At 39.0% G+C, this 21,705-nt stretch overlaps 2 protein-coding genes across 4 annotated transcripts in view; one reads left to right on the top strand and one right to left on the bottom strand.

Annotated features, from left to right (window-relative positions):
* LOC109848464 (guanine nucleotide exchange factor SPIKE 1) overlaps positions 1 to 14,208 on the top strand; it is a 41,834-nt gene extending 27,626 nt beyond the window's left edge. The window contains exons 25-31 of one of the 2 annotated variants that reach the window (XM_020417968.1): positions 45 to 194; positions 9,091 to 9,264; positions 9,347 to 9,694; positions 9,778 to 10,110; positions 11,991 to 12,176; positions 12,251 to 13,225; positions 13,722 to 14,208. In XM_020417968.1, coding sequence (XP_020273557.1) covers positions 45 to 194; positions 9,091 to 9,264; positions 9,347 to 9,694; positions 9,778 to 10,110; positions 11,991 to 12,176; positions 12,251 to 13,225; positions 13,722 to 13,976 — 2,421 coding nt within the window. In that variant the 3' untranslated portion in view covers positions 13,977 to 14,208. The remainder of the gene's footprint in view (positions 1 to 44; positions 195 to 9,090; positions 9,265 to 9,346; positions 9,695 to 9,777; positions 10,111 to 11,990; positions 12,177 to 12,250; positions 13,226 to 13,721) is intronic. The other variant, XM_020417969.1, reaches the window with a different exon arrangement.
* LOC109848314 overlaps positions 15,032 to 21,705 on the bottom strand; it is a 29,033-nt gene continuing 22,359 nt past the window's right edge. For both annotated transcript variants that reach the window (XM_020417756.1, XM_020417757.1), the window contains exons 7-8: positions 15,494 to 15,643; positions 15,032 to 15,413 (exon numbers count right to left, since the gene is read on the bottom strand). In XM_020417756.1, the coding sequence (XP_020273345.1) occupies positions 15,339 to 15,413; positions 15,494 to 15,643 (225 nt within the window). In that variant the 3' untranslated portion in view covers positions 15,032 to 15,338. The remainder of the gene's footprint in view (positions 15,414 to 15,493; positions 15,644 to 21,705) is intronic.

The following is a 21,705-nucleotide window of genomic DNA, read 5'->3' as shown; positions in this document are numbered from 1 at the left end:
CTTTCATTACTGGTTTTTCTTTTGGTTTTAATACCATATTGCAGCATAAAAAAGCAGCAGACAGTTTACTCATGAGCTGCAGTTCTCGTAGCCCTGACACTGAAGGACCTGCTTCTCCAAAGTATTCTGATCGACTGTCTCCAGCAATCAATACCTATCTATCTGAGGCTTCTCGTCAAGAAGTTAGGGTACAGGTTTTTCTGCTTGATCAGTTGATAAATTGTTCTATCTTGCTATTGATTTAACTGCTGGATGTTCTTCTATAGGTGTTTTTTCAAAAAGAACCAAAAAAGAAAAAAAAGATACTTCCAATTGCCATCAGGGTTTATAGGCTTCTGATTGTTTCCTATTAATCTGAATATTAAGAAAGACATCAGAAAAGAAATTTACCTTTCTCTTAATTAAACACATGCTGCTGATGTTCAAATACAGAAGAGGAACAAACTTTGTATGATAAACTGCACATGCTGTCGTAATGAATGATCCACATGGTAAATCCACGATGCACATGCGTTAAAAACAATGATGAGAATGGATTTGCCTTGGCGACTCTTACCCTTGTATCATTTATGTTTCATCAGACCGCATAATTTGGTTATGCCTGCGAAAAATCTAATCTATAAGTTGCCTTATTGGAATAAACATACTGGTTTCATTTGGTTATGCCTAACTGGTCCAACTAATCATATTGGTTCCTATTTATTGATGGGAAAAGGTAAACTAGTCAACACGGTTATTAATGGGTGTATCATCCTCATTTTACTCTGTGATACCATGACGTGCCCAACATCAAGAAATCTAGCCATAACAATTTATGAAACCACGAGAGGATCTAAAAGATTGCATATGGGAGAACCATATTTGGTTCTAACAAATTGTCACATATCAAACGTTTTGCTATTATTCTAGCGGGCTTATTCTCTTGCTGTACCCCAAGAAAAATATACCATGAAGCTACTTATCTTGTTATGTTTAATTAGATTGGTTGTGTTTAAGTAGATTAACTTGTTTTATCTCGCACTAAGACATCTTAATTAGATTTCTCCTTGTTAATGTTTAAATAGAAGCACAAAAAACAATAGGAACTGAGCTCTCGGCTACATGAGATAATTCAGAATGTGCTAATATCGTTTAAATTTGATACGAGTCGTCGTGCGAGCATCTTTGATCGCGGAATTATCAAATGTGGGTTTTGAGAAGAAAACAACAAACATAAGAACAATTCAATTTGGCAAAGGAAAATACATTCTCTAGATTATGAAGAATAAAAGATTACAAAATCTCTCTCACAATCTCTCTAGAATAAAGAACTTCTCTATCCTCACTAAACTTTTTTCTGATGTTTAAAAACCCTAAACAATCCCTATTTATATGTTAAATAACATGGATGGCAAAATCATAAATATCGAAGCCAAACACAACTTGGATGAACGTCAAAACAGGAGTCCAGTTCGGCCCAAGAAATCCCGTCGGTCGATCAGTATGCTCCTGTCTGTCCACCGACCAGAAAGCTTATTTATCAACCCTGTAGGTGCACGTTTTCGATCGACTGATGCTGATCATTAGGTTGACCGAATGTGCTACTTGATTTTTGCCAGCTTCCTGATTTTTGCCGTTTTTCTGATTTTGACAATTTTTGCCGTCATTTGCGGCTCCGCCCACGTTTTTATTCTCAAGCTACCATGAGAATCATCTATTCTCAAGTTCCCATGATTATCACTAAGTTCCCGAAGCAGAGAAGAAGATACACCCGTGAAGAAGATACACCCGTATCATGTCTCCCCTTTTAGGAACTTGAAGTCTCGTTCAAGTTAGAAATTCAGCTAAGAAAACTCTCGAGCTCCTTCTTTGTTAAACCACTTAGCCTTGCTAGGAACCTGACCTTAACGTCCAACCAAAACGGCTTAATCGTCTCTCGTCTCGTCGTAATCACCTTCCGTTCTAAAATACAATGTTCTTTCAGCGGCTCTTCTCTATCAAATCACAAGTCTTCAACATGCGACAATATCACTTTATCGTCATCCTTATCTTCTAGCAATGGAGGCTCGAACAACTTCAAGTACTCGGGATTGATCACCGAACACATGCTTAAGTAAGGTGACAAATCCAGTTTGAAGGCGTTATCACCGATCTGATCGAGAATCCGAAAAGGATCATATCGTATAAGCTTCAACTTCTTTCCTTCTCCTTTTAGCCACTCCTTACCTAACTTTAGCCACATCATGTCACCTTTGCCAAAATTACAAGGAACTCGATGTTGATCATGATTTGTCTTGTACTTTGCTTATGATTTTTTCAACTGTGCTTCAACCGTAGCATGAATCTGCGCAATCTTCTCCAGAAATTGCTGAGTCCTTTGTCTCTCACTCCCTTCTTTGCCGTTGGCCGTAACTCCACTAAAGAATATTAAATCGAACGGACTTGGAGGTAAGAACCCGTAACACGTCTCGAACGGTGCTTCTCCGAAGATACATAAATCACCCAATTGAAAGCAAACTGAAGATATGGTAAACTCTCATCCCAAATCTTGGGATGCCTGAAATTATGCCCCCGTAATATGTGAATCATAGTCCGGTTGACTACTTTTGTTTGCTAGTCTGTTTGTGGATGAAAGGTCGTGCTCTTTTTCAATCTGATGTCCATCAAACTCTATAAAGAATCCCAAAAATGCCCGAGGAACCTGCTATCCCGATCCGAAATAATCGAGCTCGACAAACCAAAGTGCTTCCACACATGCTCAAAGACCAACTGCACTGCATCATTTCTTGTCACAAGCTTCTTGCAAGGAATCAAGATCATCTTACTGAACCGGTCCATCACAACGAACAAGTAATCATGCCCGCGCTTGGTCGTTGGCAACCCTCCTAAGAAATTCATAAAAATACTCGTCCACAGTCTAGAAGGCACTGACAACGGTAGATACAACCATCTCTTTCTGTTAGAAGACTGAAGGCTTAGATATGCGACATAGCTTACACCCTCCAACATACTTGGTAACATACTCTAACATCTTTGGCCAAAAGACATGACGTTATAGATTGAGAAGCGTCTTTTGAATCCCAAAATAACCTTACACACGTGAAGTATGCGCCTCTCTAATCCACTGCAACCGATCGCCATCCTCCGGAATGCAAAGTGATGTCCCATGATACAACAAACCATCTGTTCTGAGCTCATACTCCCCCTTCCGACCAGTCTTCACCTGTTCGAACACACTGTTAAAATCTCTGCTGGATGTGTACATCTGTACATACTCCAAAGGAACCAATGACTGAATACGCGTCGTCACCAACAAAGCTCTCACTGGCGGTCAAGATCGCATATCGGCCAACTTGTTAGTCGTCCCCTTCTTGTACCTAATGACGACGTTGAACACCATCAAATAGGACATCCACTTCATGTGTCGTGCCTGCTGCAGCTTTGACTGGACATGTAGAAACTCCAATGGCTTGTGATCCGAGTGCACAACCATCTCCTTACCCAACAAGTACACTCTCCAATGCTTGATCGTCTGGTAGAGCGCATAAACTCCTTATCGTAAGTAGGACAGTTCTAAATAGCACCCATAAACATCTCAAAATGATCCTCCACCGGCTTCCCATCCTGTATCAACAAAGCGCCCATAGCATAGCTAGAAGCGTTAGTTTCTACCTCGAAGGTCTTCTGTAAGTTAGGTAATGTCAATACTGGTGCCTCTAAGATCTTCCTCTATAGTAACTAAAAAACCTCCTCATGCGTCCTACCCTACTCGAACTGAACCTTTGTCTTAGGAAGGCCATGTAAGGGTGCTGCATAAGTAGAAATATATCAAATAAACAAATACTGACAAGCCCACATGAAGCTTCGCACCTCCGTTATTGTCCTAGGTGTCGGCCACTTCGTGATAACCTTAACCTTGCTTGGATCTATCCTTCGCTGGCTTTTTCCCACAATGAAGCCGAGATATACTAACTCGTCGTTCCCAAATGCACACTTCTCGTTGAGCTTCAGTTGATCGTCCCGCAACATTTCAAACATCTTCTCAATATGAACTAGATGCTCCTCCCAGATCTTGTTGTACACCAAGATATCATCGAGATAAACTATCACAAAATCCTCTATAAAAGATCACAATAAATCATTCATAAGCCTCATAAAGGTCGCTGGAGCGTTGCATAACCCGAACGACATCAACCACTCGAACAAGCCTTGTTTGGTCTTGAACTCAGTCTTTCAAGTGTCATCCTCCCGAATCCTCACCTAATGATAACCAGACTTAAGATCCAACTTTATGAAGAACCTCGCTCCCTTTAACTGGTCCATAAGATCATCGATCAGTAGTAGTGAGTAACGATTCTTTACCGTTATTTTGTTGAGCGCCCGATAATCCACACACATGCGCTAGCCTCCATCCTTCTTGGGCACCAACACCACTGGCGACGCGCAAGGCGAACAATTTGGTACTATCACTCCTTTCTCCAGAAGCTTCTGAACTTGCCTCTTTATCTCCTCGGACTCCTGTACGGATGTGCGGTAAATATCTATATTTGGCAAAGAACTCTCCCGTCAATATAATCTCGTGCTCTACACTTCGTCTCGGCAGTAGTCCAGTGATCTCTTAAAATAAGTCCGCATACTTGGTCTTTAACCTGTCAAAATCTCTCTTCTGAAGCTTGCTCAAGGTAGTCAAGCATACTCTACGCAGTTGTTCCTCGTAAGGCCTAATGCATAATAAGACAAACTTTTTGCTTGCAGTCACTAGTCTTTTTGCCTGAGTCACCGTTAGCAAGCTCGTCTCCTATAGAAGATACGTCGAACGAAATACAAACTGCTCGTCGTCCTTGGTACGTGTATTTCTAGGCCCGTCTGTCGTAGACTATGTACCTATCCCACAAATAAGGATTGCCCAGTATAACCTGACAAACATCCAACGGAACGACGTCGCACGTGACCTCGTCAATATGACTCGTGAAGTACAAATTTGAAAGTACATTGATTAACTACACCCAGTCCCACCTTCTGAATCCACCTTTTAAAATAGAGCTTTTAATGCTTGATCGTCTTCAGACCTAGCTTCTGAACCAAGGCCTCAGATATCAAATTCTTCTGACTTCCTGGATCAACTATAGCATCAACTAAGCTGGTCTTCACCTGCAACTTGAGAACAAAGAGCTGCTCCTGGGGGTCTTCGTCTTTCTTCGCGGCCTGCTTTCCTACCATAAGGTTAAGACTGTTGTTAGGCTCTGTCATTCCTGGGATTTCTTTCGGACTTTGAGCTATCACGTATGTATTTTTCTCTTTCTTTAATCCCTTCGGCTTGAGATGAGAATACTTCTCCTAATACTGATCAACAACGTGTTCTGTCTGCTTGCAGTGATTACAAGTCAATTCTGCTTTATCTGGATCACCCTTCTTCTTCTCCTTCTTAGGTTGAGAGCCACTAGACTTGCCTCTAGCTTGCTTGGCATCCTCCTTCATTTCGTTGCTCTTCTTCTGCTTGCCTTCAATAGCAATAACCTTCACGTTTGTCTCCGCAATCGACTCTAGCGTGAATAGCTTCATCTCTTTTCGGATGTATTCGTTCAGCCTCGTCCTGTACTTCATGAAAATAGAGTACTCCTCTGTCGCAATGTTGAGGACCATCGTCTGCTGCTAGAACTCTGTAGTGTATTCTTGAACGGTCTGCTTAAATTTTTGACGCAAACCGTACCACTTGTACCAACGCTCTTCAAGAAATCCCACCGGATAGAATTATTTCCTCAATAGCTCTTTGAACCTGTTCCACGATACCGATTTTTTCTACTATTTGCAGTAGGATTTCCACCACGTCAACGCGTGCCTGTAAAGCTTCATTGTCGCAAAAACAATCTTCTCCTTTGACGAATAGTCATAAAGAGTGCAATAGGTCTTCATACGTTCGATTCAATTATCAAGCCTCTCGACGTCGACACTCTCATCATAAACAAGAATCTCAACTCTGAAATCAATCTTTAGATTCTGATAAGAACCCTGATCCTCTTGTTGTGGAACAGTCTTGACGGCCTTGATCTCCTCGTCGGAATCTAAATTCTCACTACCTCCATCGAATTCTATAGGTTTCTTCTTGGGCCCCGCCGAAGATTCACCTTTCTTTTCGTCTCCGTGGATGAGATCGACGAGCTTCATGAGGGTCGAACCGATTGTCTCGATCTATTTTTCCATCGCATAAGCCTCGATGAATTGTTGCTTGCTATCATCTTCTTCTTCCTTGATTTCAGGACTTCTTCCAAAGAAATAAGAGCCTCGCCTAGCTTCTTGTATTGCGATCAAGGATCATACACATGATACCCCTTCACATGATCTAATCGCTCTCATACCAACTTGGTACGAGTCGCCATGCGAGCACCTTTGATCGTAGAATTATCAAAGGTGAGTTTTGAAAAGAAAACATCAAACACAAGAACAATTCAATTTGGCGAAGGAAAATACATTCTCTAGATTATGAAGAATAAAAGATTATAAAATCTCTCTCACAATCTCTCTAGAATAAAGAATAACTTCTCTATCCTCACTAAACTTTTTTCTGATGTTTAGAAATCCTAAACAATCCCTATTTATATGTTAAACAACGTGGATGTCAAAATCGTAAATACCGAAGCCAAACACTTGGATTCGCGTCAAAACAGGAGTCCAGTTCGGCCTAGGAAACCCTGTCAGTCAACCGGTATGTCCTTGTCGGTCGACCGACCAAAAAGCTTATTTATCAATCCTGTAGGTGCAAGTTTTCGGTCGACTAATGCTGATCATTAGGTCGACCGAATGTGCTTCTTCGGTCGACCGGTATCTGAAAAATTAGTTGGCTTTTTTTTGTTATGCTTATCTAATCAAGTTTGGGTTTAAATTCTTGATTGTTTTAATATTGCTTCCAAAGACAAAACCTGATCAGTTAGGGAAAATGAAAAAAAGATCGAAGTTATTTTCGTCGCTCATCTTCTCTCTCTCTCTCTCCTTCAACAACGGTCTCTTCTCCGAGTTGTTTATTCGACATCAACATCAGATGATCTTTTCTCTCCTTAACTGCCAACATCAGACTCCTCTTTTCTGACCTTTCTTTCAACATCAACTCTAAGCATCATAAGTTATTTACTTTCTTATATGTTTAAATAATAGAATTTATTAAGTATGTTTAGATTTTATTTATGATATTTATATTATACATATGCACATCATCCGATATGGCAATCCAATATTTTTTTATGTCCCCAATATATCCTCGATTTTCACTATCCGACATGAATTTTAGCCGTCCGACATGAACTCGACATCCGACATTTAAAACCTTACCAACCAATATATTTGGTCGTTCGGTCAACCAACCGGAACCTTATCGCCAGCTTCCTAATTTTGACCATTTTCGCCGCCATCCGCGTCTCTGCGCACTCTTCTATTATCAAGCTATTATGAGAATCATCTATCCTCAAGCTCCCATGAGGATCACTAAGTTCTCCAGAGAAGAAGATAACACCCGTGAAGAAGATACACCCATATCAAAATTCACAAGGTGGACATGATATCCAAGTCTGCCAAAAGTTATAGACCTACTCAAGAAGTCTACTGAAGTTATAGTCAGACAAACTTGCTCAACCTAAAATAAGAAATTGTTACTGACTTGGGAAATCTGTGGTGTATTTATTGGCAAGAATCTTCTAAGTAGATAACATAATGTTACCAAAATAATTAAAGGAAATAAAATCAGCGATTTGTCTCCCTTCAAGAGCTTCAAATCAAGGTGTTGTACGTCCATTTCCGACACTAGTTAAGAGTTGTGCTAAAAATAACAAAGTAGTGTCAAATTTCTTCTGGTTGTCAAGCTGGTCAATATATGATAGTAGAGCTTTCTCTACATCAATATTCATTTGTTTAATTCTCATAAATGATTGTCTTTCGGTTATTGTTTTTTCAATTGCTCATGAACACTCGACTGCTTTTAGAATCCGTATAAATTTATTTTCCTGGTTTTTTAACCAGCTGACTGACATGCACTGCCATTGAATTCATGCATAGTCCCTAACACTGACGGAGCTAGCAGGGACTGGGGTGGCCATGGCCCCCCTAGCTTCTTATAAAGTACACACACGGATATGTGTGTGTGCGCGCTCGCGCGCATGTGGGTTTTATAATTTTTTTTTGTGTGTGTGTGTGGTGGGGGGGGGGGTGTTATATTCATAGTAACACACACACACACACAGACCATTTCTTCTCTGCTTTACAGGTTTTTGGCCGTTTCTTTGAGGAATGAACATTTTCTCTCTGCTGCCACCTGCTACACTTCCTCAGATTTAATTGTTTGGGGTTTTTTTTGATATAAGTTCCTTAAATGTTTTATTTTCTGAAATTAGTCTTTTCAAATCATTGAAACTGCTATTAGGTCCCGAATTCTTCAGTATTGTGACCTAGTCCCTCGAATCATTGAAATTGCTATTAGGTCCCTCAATTATCGTAGTTTTTTCCTCAAATTAATCTCTTTGATTGTTCCTTTTACTCTTGGTTGGACTAATCTCAAAATATAGAAAAGAGTTTTGGGCCTAGGGATGAGAATTGTAATCTTAATGGTATAATTTATAGTGTATTGGTAATTAGTCAGGTCTTAAAAAATTATACTTTGTAGTTTGTGGTTTTGGAAAGAAAACCAACTACAATTGATATATTTTTAAAAATAAACTTTAAAAGATTAAAGCATGTTGATTCAATGATAGGTGGATATGTTGAAATGATTTAAATATTCATGAAAATATTTCTTTTGTAAATTTTCTATGTTGTATTCTTCTTTCACCTACTTATGTATATGATAATTTGTTATACCTTGTCATATTTGATCGCTTTTTGATTGATGTACAATATGATAGTTATCCCCCCCCCCCCCCCCCCCCCCCCAACAAAAAAACAAAAAAAAAAGAAAGAAAAAAAATTCTGGCTCCGCAACTGGTCCCTAATGATATGCCTACGTGAATAGTATTCTGGTTTAAACTTTTATAGAAATAAATAACAATGACTTCTTCAAAGCTTGTCAGTTTAATACTTCTGTTGCATGGTTACCTATCTTCTGAACATTCAATTTGGTTCACTCTGCAGCCTCATGGAACTCCTGAAAATGGCTATTTGTGGAATAGAGTCAGTCCTCAATTCAGCTCGCCAAGCCAACCATATTCTTTAAGGGAAGCTCTTGCACAGGCTCAATCTTCTAGAATCGGATCTTCAACCAGGGCACTGAGGGAATCTTTGCATCCAGTATTGAGGCAGAAGCTGGTATTTATCCTTGTGTTGCTTAGACAAAGTTTGTTGTCATCTTTTCTCGAAGTTATTTTAACACCTTACGTAAATCAATCAGGAAATCTGGGAAGAGAATTTAAGTACCACTATTAGTCTCCAGGTCTTGGAGATGACTGAAAAGTTTTCAGTTGCTGCTGCATCCCATAGTATTGCTACTGACTATGGAAAATTAGATTGCATTACCTCCATATTGATGAGCCTCTTTTCTCGAAATCAGCCATTGGCCTTTTGGAAGGCTTTGTGTCCTGTGTTCAATAATATTTTTAATCTTCATGGTGCGACACTGATGGCAAGAGAGAATGACCGGTTCTTGAAGCAAGTTGCTTTTCATCTTCTAAGACTTGCAGTATTCCGTAATGATTCCATCAGGAGAAGGGCTGTTATTGGATTGCAAATACTTATTAGGGTAGGTTGTCAATCAGCTAGTATGTTTCTCATTAAATAATAGCTAGATCATGAGCTTAATCTTTTTTTTCCTTCTTTCCACAGAGTTCATTTTATTATTTTGTGCATACCACACGGTTGAGGGTGATGTTGACAATTACCTTGTCAGAGTTGATGTCTGATGTACAAGTTACACAAATGAGGTCAGACGGATCTCTTGAAGAGAGTGGTGAAGCTAGACGTCTTAGGAAATCATTGGAAGAGTTGGCTGATGAAGATAGGAGCAGGGAGCTTATAAGAGACTGTGGCCTCCCTGCCTGTGCACTTGAGGCAGTTTCTGAAGGATCAACTGATGACCGTTGGTCTTGGTCAGAAGTCAAACATTTGTCAGACAGTCTTCTTCAAGCACTTGATGCAGGATTAGAGCATGCCCTGTTGGTAAGCTGTATTTGTTTTGTCATTTTTTACTTTTAAGTGAAGTCTTCTAAGCCAGATATGTATTTTTTTGGATTGTTTGCATGAGGCTATGATGCTATCTATAGCTAGCTAAACGGATGTTTTTTTTTTTTCTCTCTGTTCATAAGGATTTGAAATTTTAATATTAGTGATAATGTAAATGCAATCATTATGTTGGGAATACATCTGATGTACCTCAGTATTTCTTTACGCTTCGTCTAGTATGCTAGAGTGGGGTGGAACAGAATGCACATTCCCACTTCTCAATCCCACATACTATTTAGTAGTGGGAATGCCCATTCCCTAGGAATGGTCATCCCTTCGTGTGGGATTAGACATTCCCAAATCCCAACGAGTTGTCAAGAAATGAGCATTCCCACTTAAGTACATATCTTCTAAATATATTCGTTCTCACTTCATTATCTTATTGCACCCAAACATGAGAATGAACATTCCCATATTTATTTTATTCCATTCCTTCTTTTGTTCCATTCTCACTTCACTCAATTCTTGTGACGCCTCGGGTCCGCGAGCCTGTTGGTGTGATGTAAGTCCTAGAACACACCGAGTGCAAGTTTGGCTCAATTCACTGCTAAACTTGACTAGTCAATGTTGCACTTAGGCTCTTAATACCCATTATTTAAACTCTCTTAAACTATAGATTTTTCGATGTAGGACTATTAGTGAGGCATCACAATTACCCCACCTTTAATACGCAACGTCCTCGTCGCAGCATGACAAGTCGCACATCCCAGCATCACCGCCAAATGTGGACTCGAAAGTTGGTTCCTACAGGTTCTAGAGGTGGCTCCCACAGTCCCACTGCACTCGGACGGTGTAGCACTTAGCCCCGCATAGCACTTAGTTCCACACTTTCGACTAGCTAGCCGCTTTGATATTGTTTGTCATGCTCCAGGTCTGCGAGCCTGTTGGTACGATGTTAGTCGTGGGACTCACCGAGTGTAACACACGGTTTGACTCAATTCACCGCCAAAATTGACTAGTCAATGTTACACCTTGACTCTCAAGACCTAGCATTTAGACTTTCTTAAACTCTGTCAATTTCACGATGTGAAACTATTAGTGGGGCATCACAATTTCCACGTACCAAACGAGGCTTCACTGTGTATGCTATTTTGTCTGGATGAGAGCTCATGTGACTTGCAAGCACTGTTTTAAAAAACCTCTGCCTAGTCCGCTTAGGCGTACGCCTAGGCCTAGGCGGTATCTAGGTCGCCTAACTAACACCTAGCACCTAGACGGTATTTAGGCTGCCCACCTAGATTTTACGAGCGTTTAGGGGAGCATTGTCTGCTTACGTGGATTGCACCCTATAGGTCTTGATTGTGATTTTATGTGTCGTAGCCTATACGTCCTCCAAACTTCATTAACCTTCAAATATGAACACATTTACTACCTCCTCCGACCTTCAGCAAAACCTTATCGACCACCACTTAAATGAAGAAAGTAAAAAAACGCCCAGAAACCGCTTAGGCGCCCGCCTAGCGACTAAGCGTTGGGCGCCAAGTCCGACGCCTAGAAGCGCCCAGTGTTTAATGTAACATTGCTTGCAAGTATACAATTGACAGTATACATCTGACATAGTAAGCCACAAGCTTGTTACCAGTTGAAAGATGCAGTAATGCAACTCCTAACTGGAATCATCATAAACCGTCTTCTTCGTGTATGATACAAATCACAATAGCTGTCATAACAATTGCTTGAATAGTAAATTATGTTAGATATCAGACAAACTTATTAGACTGACTCATAGTATTTCTTAACCAGCAAAAACTTCTAAAGTTCATAGATTCTTCATGGTGGGTTACATAGCAGGAATAACATATCTGGTCATTTTACAGGCTTCTGTTATGACTATTGATAGATATGCAGCTGCTGAGAGCTTTTATAAGCTTGCAATGGCGTATGCACCTGTTCCAGATCTTCACATTATGTGGTTACTGCATTTATGTGATGCACATCAAGAGATGCAATCATGGGCTGAAGCTGCTCAATGTGCAGTTGCTGTTGCTGGTGTGATCATGCAGGTCAGAATTACTGAGTTCTTGCCTTCTGTCTCTATGTGACCTTGTATTTTATATCAAGTTGACTTCTGTTATAGGCCCTTGTTGGGAGGAATGATGCTGTTTGGAGCAGAGATCATGTAGCAGCTTTGCGCAAGATTTGCCCAATGGTCAGCACTGCAGTGACTGGTGAGGCATCAGCTGCTGAGGTAGAAGGATATGGTGCGTCAAAACTGACTGTGGATTCTGCTGTGAAGTACTTGCAGCTTGCGAATAAGCTCTTTTCACAGGCTGAGCTACATCATTTTTGTGCGAGCATCTTGGAACTCATAATCCCTGTTTATAAGAGCAGGAGGTCATTTGCTCAACTTGCTAAATGCCACACATCCCTCACAAACATCTACGAATCAATTTTGGAGCAGGAAGCAAGTCCAATTCCTTTCACAGATGCCACTTATTATCGGGTTGGATTTTATGGTGATCGTTTTGGTAAGCTAGATAGGAAAGAATATGTATACAGAGAGCCACGAGATGTACGTCTAGGTGACATAATGGAAAAGCTGAGTCACATATATGAATCCAGGATGGATGCCAATCACACTCTTCATATAATACCAGATTCCCGACAAGTAAACGCAGAGGAATTACAGCCTGGTGTCTGTTACCTGCAGATAACTGCAGTGGACCCAGTTATGGAAGATGAGGATTTGGGCAGCAGGAGAGAGAGGATCATCTCTTTATCCACTGGAGGTGTAAGAGCTCGGGTTTTTGATCGTTTTTTATTTGATACCCCATTCACTAAAAATGGCAAGACGCAAGGTGGATTAGAAGATCAATGGAAGCGACGTACTGTTCTCCAGACAGAGGGCTCCTTTCCTGCACTTGTAAATCGTCTTGTGGTTACTAAGTCTGAATCCTTAGAGTTCTCACCAGTAGAGAATGCTATCGGAATGATTGAAACCAGGACAGCAGCGCTGAGGAATGAGCTGGAAGAACCTCGTAGCTCAGAAGGAGATCAATTACACAGGCTTCAAAGTTTACAGAGAATACTTCAAGGCAGTGTTGCGGTACAGGTAAGAAATAACTCGTTTAATTCTAGTGTGTTGTGCTTTCAAAATTCTGAAAATGAGCTTTTTCAAAATTTGGAGTAGGCTACATGAATCCTACTCTCCATTCTGTTCTGTTGGTGGCTATCTCCCCAATTTTCATCATCATTATACCATTTTTTAATAGTTTCTGACCAAGCTTTCTTGGGCCTGGCTCGTGTTCTTTATCTCCATTAATTATAATTTTATCACTTGTCCTAACTGTATATAAGGACCTGCATTGCATCATCTTTCAAAAGTCCAAGTGAATACAAACTTTCTTTGACCTTGAAACCTTGGAATGCAGGTGATACCATTTTTTAATAGCTTCTGACCAAGCTTTCTTGCGCCTGGCTCGTGTTCTTTTTTCTCCATTAATTATAATTTTATCACTTGTCCTAATTGTATATAATGACCTCCATTGCATCATCTTTCATAAGTCCCAAGTGAATACTTTCTTTGAACTTGAAACCTTGGAATGCAGGTGAATAGTGGAGTACTTAGCGTCTGCACGGCATTTCTCTCTGGTGAACCTGCAACCAGGCTTAGGTCACAGGAACTGCAGCAGCTAATTGCTGCGCTTTTAGAGTTCATGGCTGTATGCAAGCGTGCAATACGTGTCCATTTTAGATTGATTGGGGAAGAAGACCAGGACTTTCATACTCAGCTCGTGAATGGTTTTCAATCCTTAACAGCTGAGCTTTCTCACTATATTCCTGCCATACTATCAGAGCTCTGATTGTTGTGCTCTTTGTTAACTTTTGATGTGGGTTTGTAATTCCACTGTGTACTAAGGCAGTGTTTATATTATTGTCAAATAGTTTGGTGTTTTGTATATGCTTTGCTTCTAGTCATTGCCCTTGTACTAACTGTAATTTTTCAAAAAAATTCCTCTGTAGCTCTTTTTGAGAGCGTTTTGTAACATTTTCATGAGGAAATGGTTGTGTAAATTCAGTTACCTTGTCCGTTTACAAGCTTGCAATCTGCACTTGTCATTTCCTGCAGCTTTTGTATCAGCTGGGGCCCTAGTATGGAAACACCTTCAGCTGGCAACTCTAGAGCTTTAATGATATAAGATCAACAAAATGATTTTTTTTCGTAGTAAAGAAAGGTATCAAAACAAATAATAGTTCTTACTATTCTTATATGCTTTATTGGAACCATTCCTTGGATATTTCCAAGGAAAAGGCTTGTGCGTCGTCGTACTTGAAGCTTCCTGATTTTAGTTTGAATCAATCCCTTTAGGATGCATGTATATCCATGCCCCTCCATGGTTATTTCATGACCATGAGAAATGTGCAAGTGTCGTTCACTACACCTGGCACCAAAGCGTCTGATGGCATAAGAAATTTTGATCTCGAATCCCCTATTTCAGAATATTTTAGCACACTTAATGGCATAAATAAAAGGTTTGTTGGAAACTGAGATCTGCAATGGGTAGAACTTCTAATGGAACAATGCCATTCTGGAGAAGAGTAAGGGAAGTTGGTTGTAACTAGAAGAAGCATGAACGCGTCTATATATACAGCCTATGAAAACTAACCACCATTACAAACACTACGCCTACTGTTACATTACAAACATTACAAACACTACGCCTACTGTTATTTTTTAAGGGCCATTACAAACATGATCACAAACACTCAAAGTTAGCCATGCTTCTCTCCTTGGAGCTTAAATATTACACATAACATCTTTGCCCAAGTTATGCAAAATGAGCAGCAGCTCGGTCATTAATAAAAATGATCAGTTACAACATTCTGCTGCTGGGATGAGCACGTAAGTGAACAAAACTACATCGACAATAACCATAGTCAGATCATATAGATTGCCCATTTGATAATTGGTGCTTCGTAGTAGTAGTAAAATATGTGTACAAACATTGACAGGTTCCAGTTCCAAAACCATACAAGAGCATTCTATACATGATGGCGAACATATTAACCTGAAATTAAGTAGAAACAACACCAAACACAAATGTCGCAACATCTATTTTAAGGGGCCCAAACAACACTCCATGCCTCATTCATCCTCATTATTACTGATATAATGGTAGCAAGAACAAGGCATATAATACATCTATTTGACCCCGTGCACTATATCACACAGTAGAAACAGGAGCGGATTCTTGTTTTTCAGCAAGTTGGTTCTGTAGGAACTCCAAAACTGAATGGCGCTGAAACAAATACAAGGAAGATGAGCACCATAAAGAATATGCATGCAAACCTGAGTAGCAAAAGCAGTTGAAATAATTACCCTCTGTTCGAGACCAGTTTCATTGGAATCCAACTTTAATGATTCTAGGTGCTCAATAGCTTCCTGAAATCCACTAATGGCTTCATCCTCATTGCCGAGATTCCTATCCAAATCAGCTACTTTGGCAAGAGATACTGCCAGATCTAATACCTACATCAGATGGATAAGTGTACTTGAGCGAGTTACAAGATAAGTACACATAAAATATTCAAAGGTCAACTATCTTGATATTTTCTTTAAACCAGTTTACTGTAAATTTAAATGACATGAAATAAATTACCAGCTGTTTTTTCAGTCTTATAATAGGGATACAACTAAAAAGGTAGATAGCCAAGCTACGAAAACAAATTCCAAATAAAAAACTGTTATTTTTCCTGCAAAAACATTTTGACATGCAAGTAGTTCTGATACCATCAAAAATTTTCAAAAACTAACATGACATCGTTGTTTTCTTTAAACTAAACAAATTATAAATTTAAAATGAAATGAATCTATGTACCATCTTATTTACCAGGTTACATCAAATAATTTATATAGCATTTTCCGACATGGCTTAAATAGTCGAATATATGGAGGATACATCCATTGAAGGATGAAAATTAGGAGGTGAATGCTTGGACAGATAACTGGCTAGTATACTTCAACTGATCATACTTCTCATCAAGACAGTTTAGGCTAGACCGAGCGACATATTGTTATCAGGGGTTAGATTACTAACAGATAAGAGCCAATTTAAGGTATATTGTCATCCAGAGTTTCTTGAAGAGTAAAATGATTTAAGATGTAATATTTCACAAAGAGATTCCATGGAGTAGGTTGGAGGAAGATAAAGGGCCTTGTATTAGGTAGAGTGGCTTCTCATAAAGTATTCAGGAAGAGGCTGTTCTCCAGTAGACAATATCTTGCCAAGAAATCATGCAACAGATGATCGCTTCTCCAGAGATCAAGCACGAGCTTGTATCAGGAATCTAGAGCGAATATAAGGTGTGTGCCCTCCCATGCTTCATTCTAGTATTGGAGTCCCAATTAGAGCGTGCAAGCCGTGAGACCCACCGAGATCAACTCGGTGTTGGCTAAAATCCATTGTCAAAATGTTAGCACTGGTTGTTCTTAGGTCTTGGGTTTTTCTCTATTTAAACCACTAATATTTCTTCACACTAGTCCATGTGGGACTAAAATGGGGTGTCACAATCACTCCACCTTATAAAGACGATGTCCTCGTCATCAAGACATTACAATTGGTACATCCCAGTATCATTGTCCGGCGATGTGGACTCTGGAGGTGGCTCCTACAGGCTCCAGAGGTGGCTCCCACCGTATCCATGTGGTGTAGCACTTAGCCCCGTATAGCACTTAACTCCACACTTTCGGCTGGCAACTGCTCTGTTACCATTACACCTTCAAATTATTATAAATTTTTCTTCAAAACCTTTCCAATAAGCATTATTCACAATTAATTGAGTTCGCATGAAACCAAAACCGTTTATCACATTTTATGTGAAATCTAATTTACTTTTAATATCTTGTATGAAATCAAATCATATTATATGTTATGCTATAATAGAATAGATCGAATCACATTTAACTTTATATATACACAAAAAAATAATAGATTATTTATTTATCGAGCACAAAATCAAATCAAATATAGCACTCATGGAAATTTTATTATATAAAAAAATACTAGTGGGAAATGAACTCACCTCCAATCAACAAAGCAACAGGGGTCTACAAGAATATTTTCATTCCCTTTTTATCTTTTGGACCTATATACAAACTAATAAACTTTCAAGAGTTTCAAAGAAATTTATTATTTTAATTTATTTTTCCCCATTCTCTCCCCTCTTTCCTTTCTGCTTCCTTCGTTCCCCCTTTCTCACTTCATTTTTTTCCCGTTCTCTCTCTCTCTCTCTTCCCTCTGCAGCTGCTCAGACGTAGCCCGCCTATGTCCCTGCCCCACCTTTGGGTGACCTCTTGATCGTGAAGCTCGTCGGTTGCTGGGGTCGACGATGTATTTTTCCTCTTAATTTCTCAGGAAATCAAAGATCAATTCCTTAAAATCAAAGAAAACCAAGGAGAATGGTTTATACTTTGGATTGATTTGAATTTAGGGTAATATTCTACTTTCCCCTTTTCTTTCACTGTCTTCTTCATCTTTCTCTTCTTCTTCTCTCTTTTTTTAACCCTAATTTCTTCCACTTTCCTCCCTTTTATCCTACTGTGAGGCGGTGAGAAACACCGAAGAGGAAAAGGCTAAATATTAATAATATATTTTTTCCATCATCCATAAGCATGATTTTTTTCTTCCTACCATCCATAAGCACGATCTTTTTGGTAGGAAAAAACGTATATATGTAAACCCATATGCTTGTATCCATTAGCAAGACCGTGCTTATGGATGGTGGCAAATACAAGTCAGGACGTTGGTAGGAAAACATGTATGTATATAGAAAATCGTGCTTATTGTATCAATTGCTTGTTGTACCAATTCTGGTTCTTTAGCTACTCTTTTGGTGTATATATGACTTTTTGGTAGGAAAACATGTATATATGTAAACCCATATACTTGTATATGTGTATGAACTAAAAGGTTAAATATTAATAATATATTTTTGGCTTGTAACTACTGATTTATGCTATGTTGCTAAACAATGATTGAGATTATAATTTCTTGACTTGTGTATTTGTGACTATCTTATAAATTGTCTTTTGTACAAAGCCCTTCGCACAAAGATAACGATCTCAACCAAACAATAAGTGAGATAATAAGATCTAGAGTAAAGGGGTGTGCAACGGTCGGTGCGGTTCGGTTTTTACCAAAATTTGAACAACCGAACCGTCTATAATTCAAAACTGAACCGAACTGTTGCAAGTTGGTTCGGTGCGGTTCGGTTCGGTTTGTTCGGTTCTAACTTCATCAAACTTCTTATCAAACAACAAACTGTGTTAAAGAAAAAAAAATATCAACAAACATGTATATATGTAAACCCATATACTTGTATATGTGTATGAACTAAAAGGTTAAATATTAATAATATATTTTTGGCTTGTAACTACTGATTTATGCTATGTTGCTAAACAATGATTGAGATTATAATTTCTTGACTTGTGTATTTGTGACTATCTTATAAATTGTCTTTTGTACAAAGCCCTTCGCACAAAGATAACGATCTCAACCAAACAATAAGTGAGATAATAAGATCTAGAGTAAAGGGGTGTGCAACGGTCGGTGCGGTTCGGTTTTTACCAAAATTTGAACAACCGAACCGTCTATAATTCAAAACTGAACCGAACTGTTGCAAGTTGGTTCGGTGCGGTTCGGTTCGGTTTGTTCGGTTCTAACTTCATCAAACTTCTTATCAAACAACAAACTGTGTTAAAGAAAAAAAAATATCAACAACGTAGGAGATTATGAAGCATTAAACACTGATATAATGATATTGTTTTAACTCATAATGATCCAGAAAATGAGTTTAGAGTTTGAGTCTTTGACTCTTTGAAGACGAGTCGGGTGGTGTTTGAGATCAGAATGGGTAGTATTACACTATATTCGATCGGTTCGGGTCGGTTCGAGTTGAAAAGTTTTCAAACCGACCCGAACCACCCTACTCATAAAACCGATTTTTTCGGATCGGTTCGGTCGGTTTTTTCGGTTTGGACCGAACCATGATTAGCCCTAAACTCATGCGTCAACCTTAGGGAGCCAAGTAGACAGCAGCACATTAATAGGATTACTGCAAACAATGACATCTATAATCACCCGACAGCAAGACCAAATCGATCACAATTAGATGAATAGCCAGAACAATGAACAATCAAAATTAAAGGGCAGAATGAGTGAATTCAAAAAATTATCCCCACCCGGTTTTGAGGACTACTGATCCGATGATTGTTGAACATTGGATCACTGAAATGGAAAAGTCTTCACATATATGAAATGTCCTGAAAAGAAAATGGTTAATTATGCGGTCTACATGCGAAAAGATCGTGCTTATGGATGGTGGCAAATGCAAGTCAGGACGTTGGGGAGAAAAAAATCAGGAACGCCTTCCTATATAATAACAGCTATCAGACTAGTATTCAGATGGCCCTGTATGAACTTCTTTATGGAAAGAAGTGCAGGTCTTCTATCTATTTGGACGATGTTGGAGCAAAAAAACTTCTTGGACTAGAATTGGTACAGCAAGCAATTGATAAAATTCAACTAGTTCGGGAACGTCTTCGCACTGCACAAAGTCGTCAGAAGAGTTATGCTTACCAAAGAAGAAGAGAATTAGAATTTCAGGTGGACGATCGTGTCTTCTTAAAGGTTTCGCCTACCTGATGAGTGAAAAGATTTGAAATCCAAGAGAAGTTAAGCCCAAGATTTGTTGTATAAATTAGTGTTACCATCATCTCTATCTGGAATATATAACGTAATTCACGTATCGATGCTACAAAAGTTCATCCAAGATCTAAATGAGATAATTGAATTATCTTTAGTGGAGCTCAAATCTGACTTGACTCATGAGAAGAAACCTGAGCGCATTGTGGATTTTAAGGAACAAGTACTTAAACGTCAAACCATCAAATATGTGAAAGTACAATGGAAGAACCATGCAGAAAGAGAAGCTAATTGGAAAATAGAAGATTCTATGCAAGAGAAATATCCAAAGCTCTTTGGAGATTAATGTATGTTAAGTTTCAAGGACGAAACTTTTTATTAGGTGAGTGTAATAACCCCGAATTTTAAAAAAAACTCATTTAACTGTTCCCCATTGCCTCTCCATGTCGGTGTTTCTCACCGCCTCACAGTAAGATAAAAGGGAGGAAATGAGAAGAAATTAGGGTTAAAAAAGAAGAGAAGAAGAATAAGATGACGAAAGAAAAGGAAAAAGTGGAATATTACCCTAAATTCAAATCAATCCAAGGTATAAACCCTTCTCCTCCTTGTCGACCCCTGTTGTCTTGTTGATTGCAACCAGATCCAAAAGATATCCAAGCTCGGTTAGAAATTAAGCTAGAATAATTAATTGGAAACCCTTGAGTTGCGCTATATATTAATAATAAGTTCAAAATTATTAGAATAATATCATAAAAAATATGGTAAATTGCTAAAATTAGCAAGAAAGCCTACATGTACATTATTTATAGATAATTGTTCGTGGGAAAAATTAAGAAGAAATGAGATTAAAATTCGTATTAATTTTCCTAACTTAGGAAAAAATGAATACAATCTTTCACTGTAATCGCTCTCTAACTGACTTAGAAAAAAAATTACAATTCTTCTCTATCGGTATCCCGATTTACAAAAGAAGGGATCAACGGAGATCCTTCATTTTGTTTAAAACTGGGTTTTTCTTGGTATCGATGGGAGCTTGATTATTATATCCCGTTGACGATCCGAACGCTTCGCCTTGTGAAACTTGGTTGATTCATCTTGATGAGAAGAACTTGCAATGTAAGTTTGAAACTTTTAATGAGTTTAGAACTCTTAACGAGTTTGAGAACTCGGTGAAGAGTTAATTTGAGAAAAAAAATTAATCCTTTATGATTTAACCGAAACTTGGTTCACAAGCCAAGACAAGGCTCCAAGAACTTCAAACTCTCCAAGATCTGAAGCCTCTGAGCTACAGATTCTAATCTTCAAAGATGATCTGCTCGAAGATCTTAAAAAATCTCGCTCCGGCCAAAGATCTCATTTAAGCTGATTGTTTAGCTATTTATAGAGGATTAAGGGGAGTAACTAACCCCTAAAATCGCTCCCTAATGGGGTATAATTCCCACTAAACCGTGAGAAACGGTTTTAGAACCGTTTAGCTCGTATTTGAACGAGTCAAACGCAAATTTGCATTCAGGGCATGAACTCTGCATCCTGGACTTAGGACGTAGAGTTGGGCTCTGCATTTGAAGCCAAAAACGCAGTGGGGAGCCCTGCGTTTTGTTGTTTGGAACGCAAAAATGAGCTCTGCGTTTTGGGTTTGGAACGCAGAGGTGAGCTCTGCGTTTTGAGTTGAAGAGATCATTGATTTGTAGTCTCTTTAGTTAGAACGTTACAAATATTATGACCTTCATATCGGCTCTTTATAATGTGAGAGTCATCAGTTGTAACTCCTGTTGATGATTATGAAGGCCGTCGAATCCAAACTTCCATCGGTTGTTATGAAGATCATTGAATTGTAACTTTCGTTGATTGTCGTGAAAGTCCAAATTGTAACCTTCTGGAATTTGTC

The sequence above is a fragment of the Asparagus officinalis genome, chromosome 7 (assembly GCF_001876935.1).
Source record: "Asparagus officinalis chromosome 7, Aspof.V1, whole genome shotgun sequence".
Classification (NCBI taxonomy): domain Eukaryota; kingdom Viridiplantae; phylum Streptophyta; class Magnoliopsida; order Asparagales; family Asparagaceae; genus Asparagus; species Asparagus officinalis.
The sequence above is the reverse complement of the archived record's forward strand: the minus strand, read 5'-3'. Positions and strand labels throughout refer to the sequence as shown.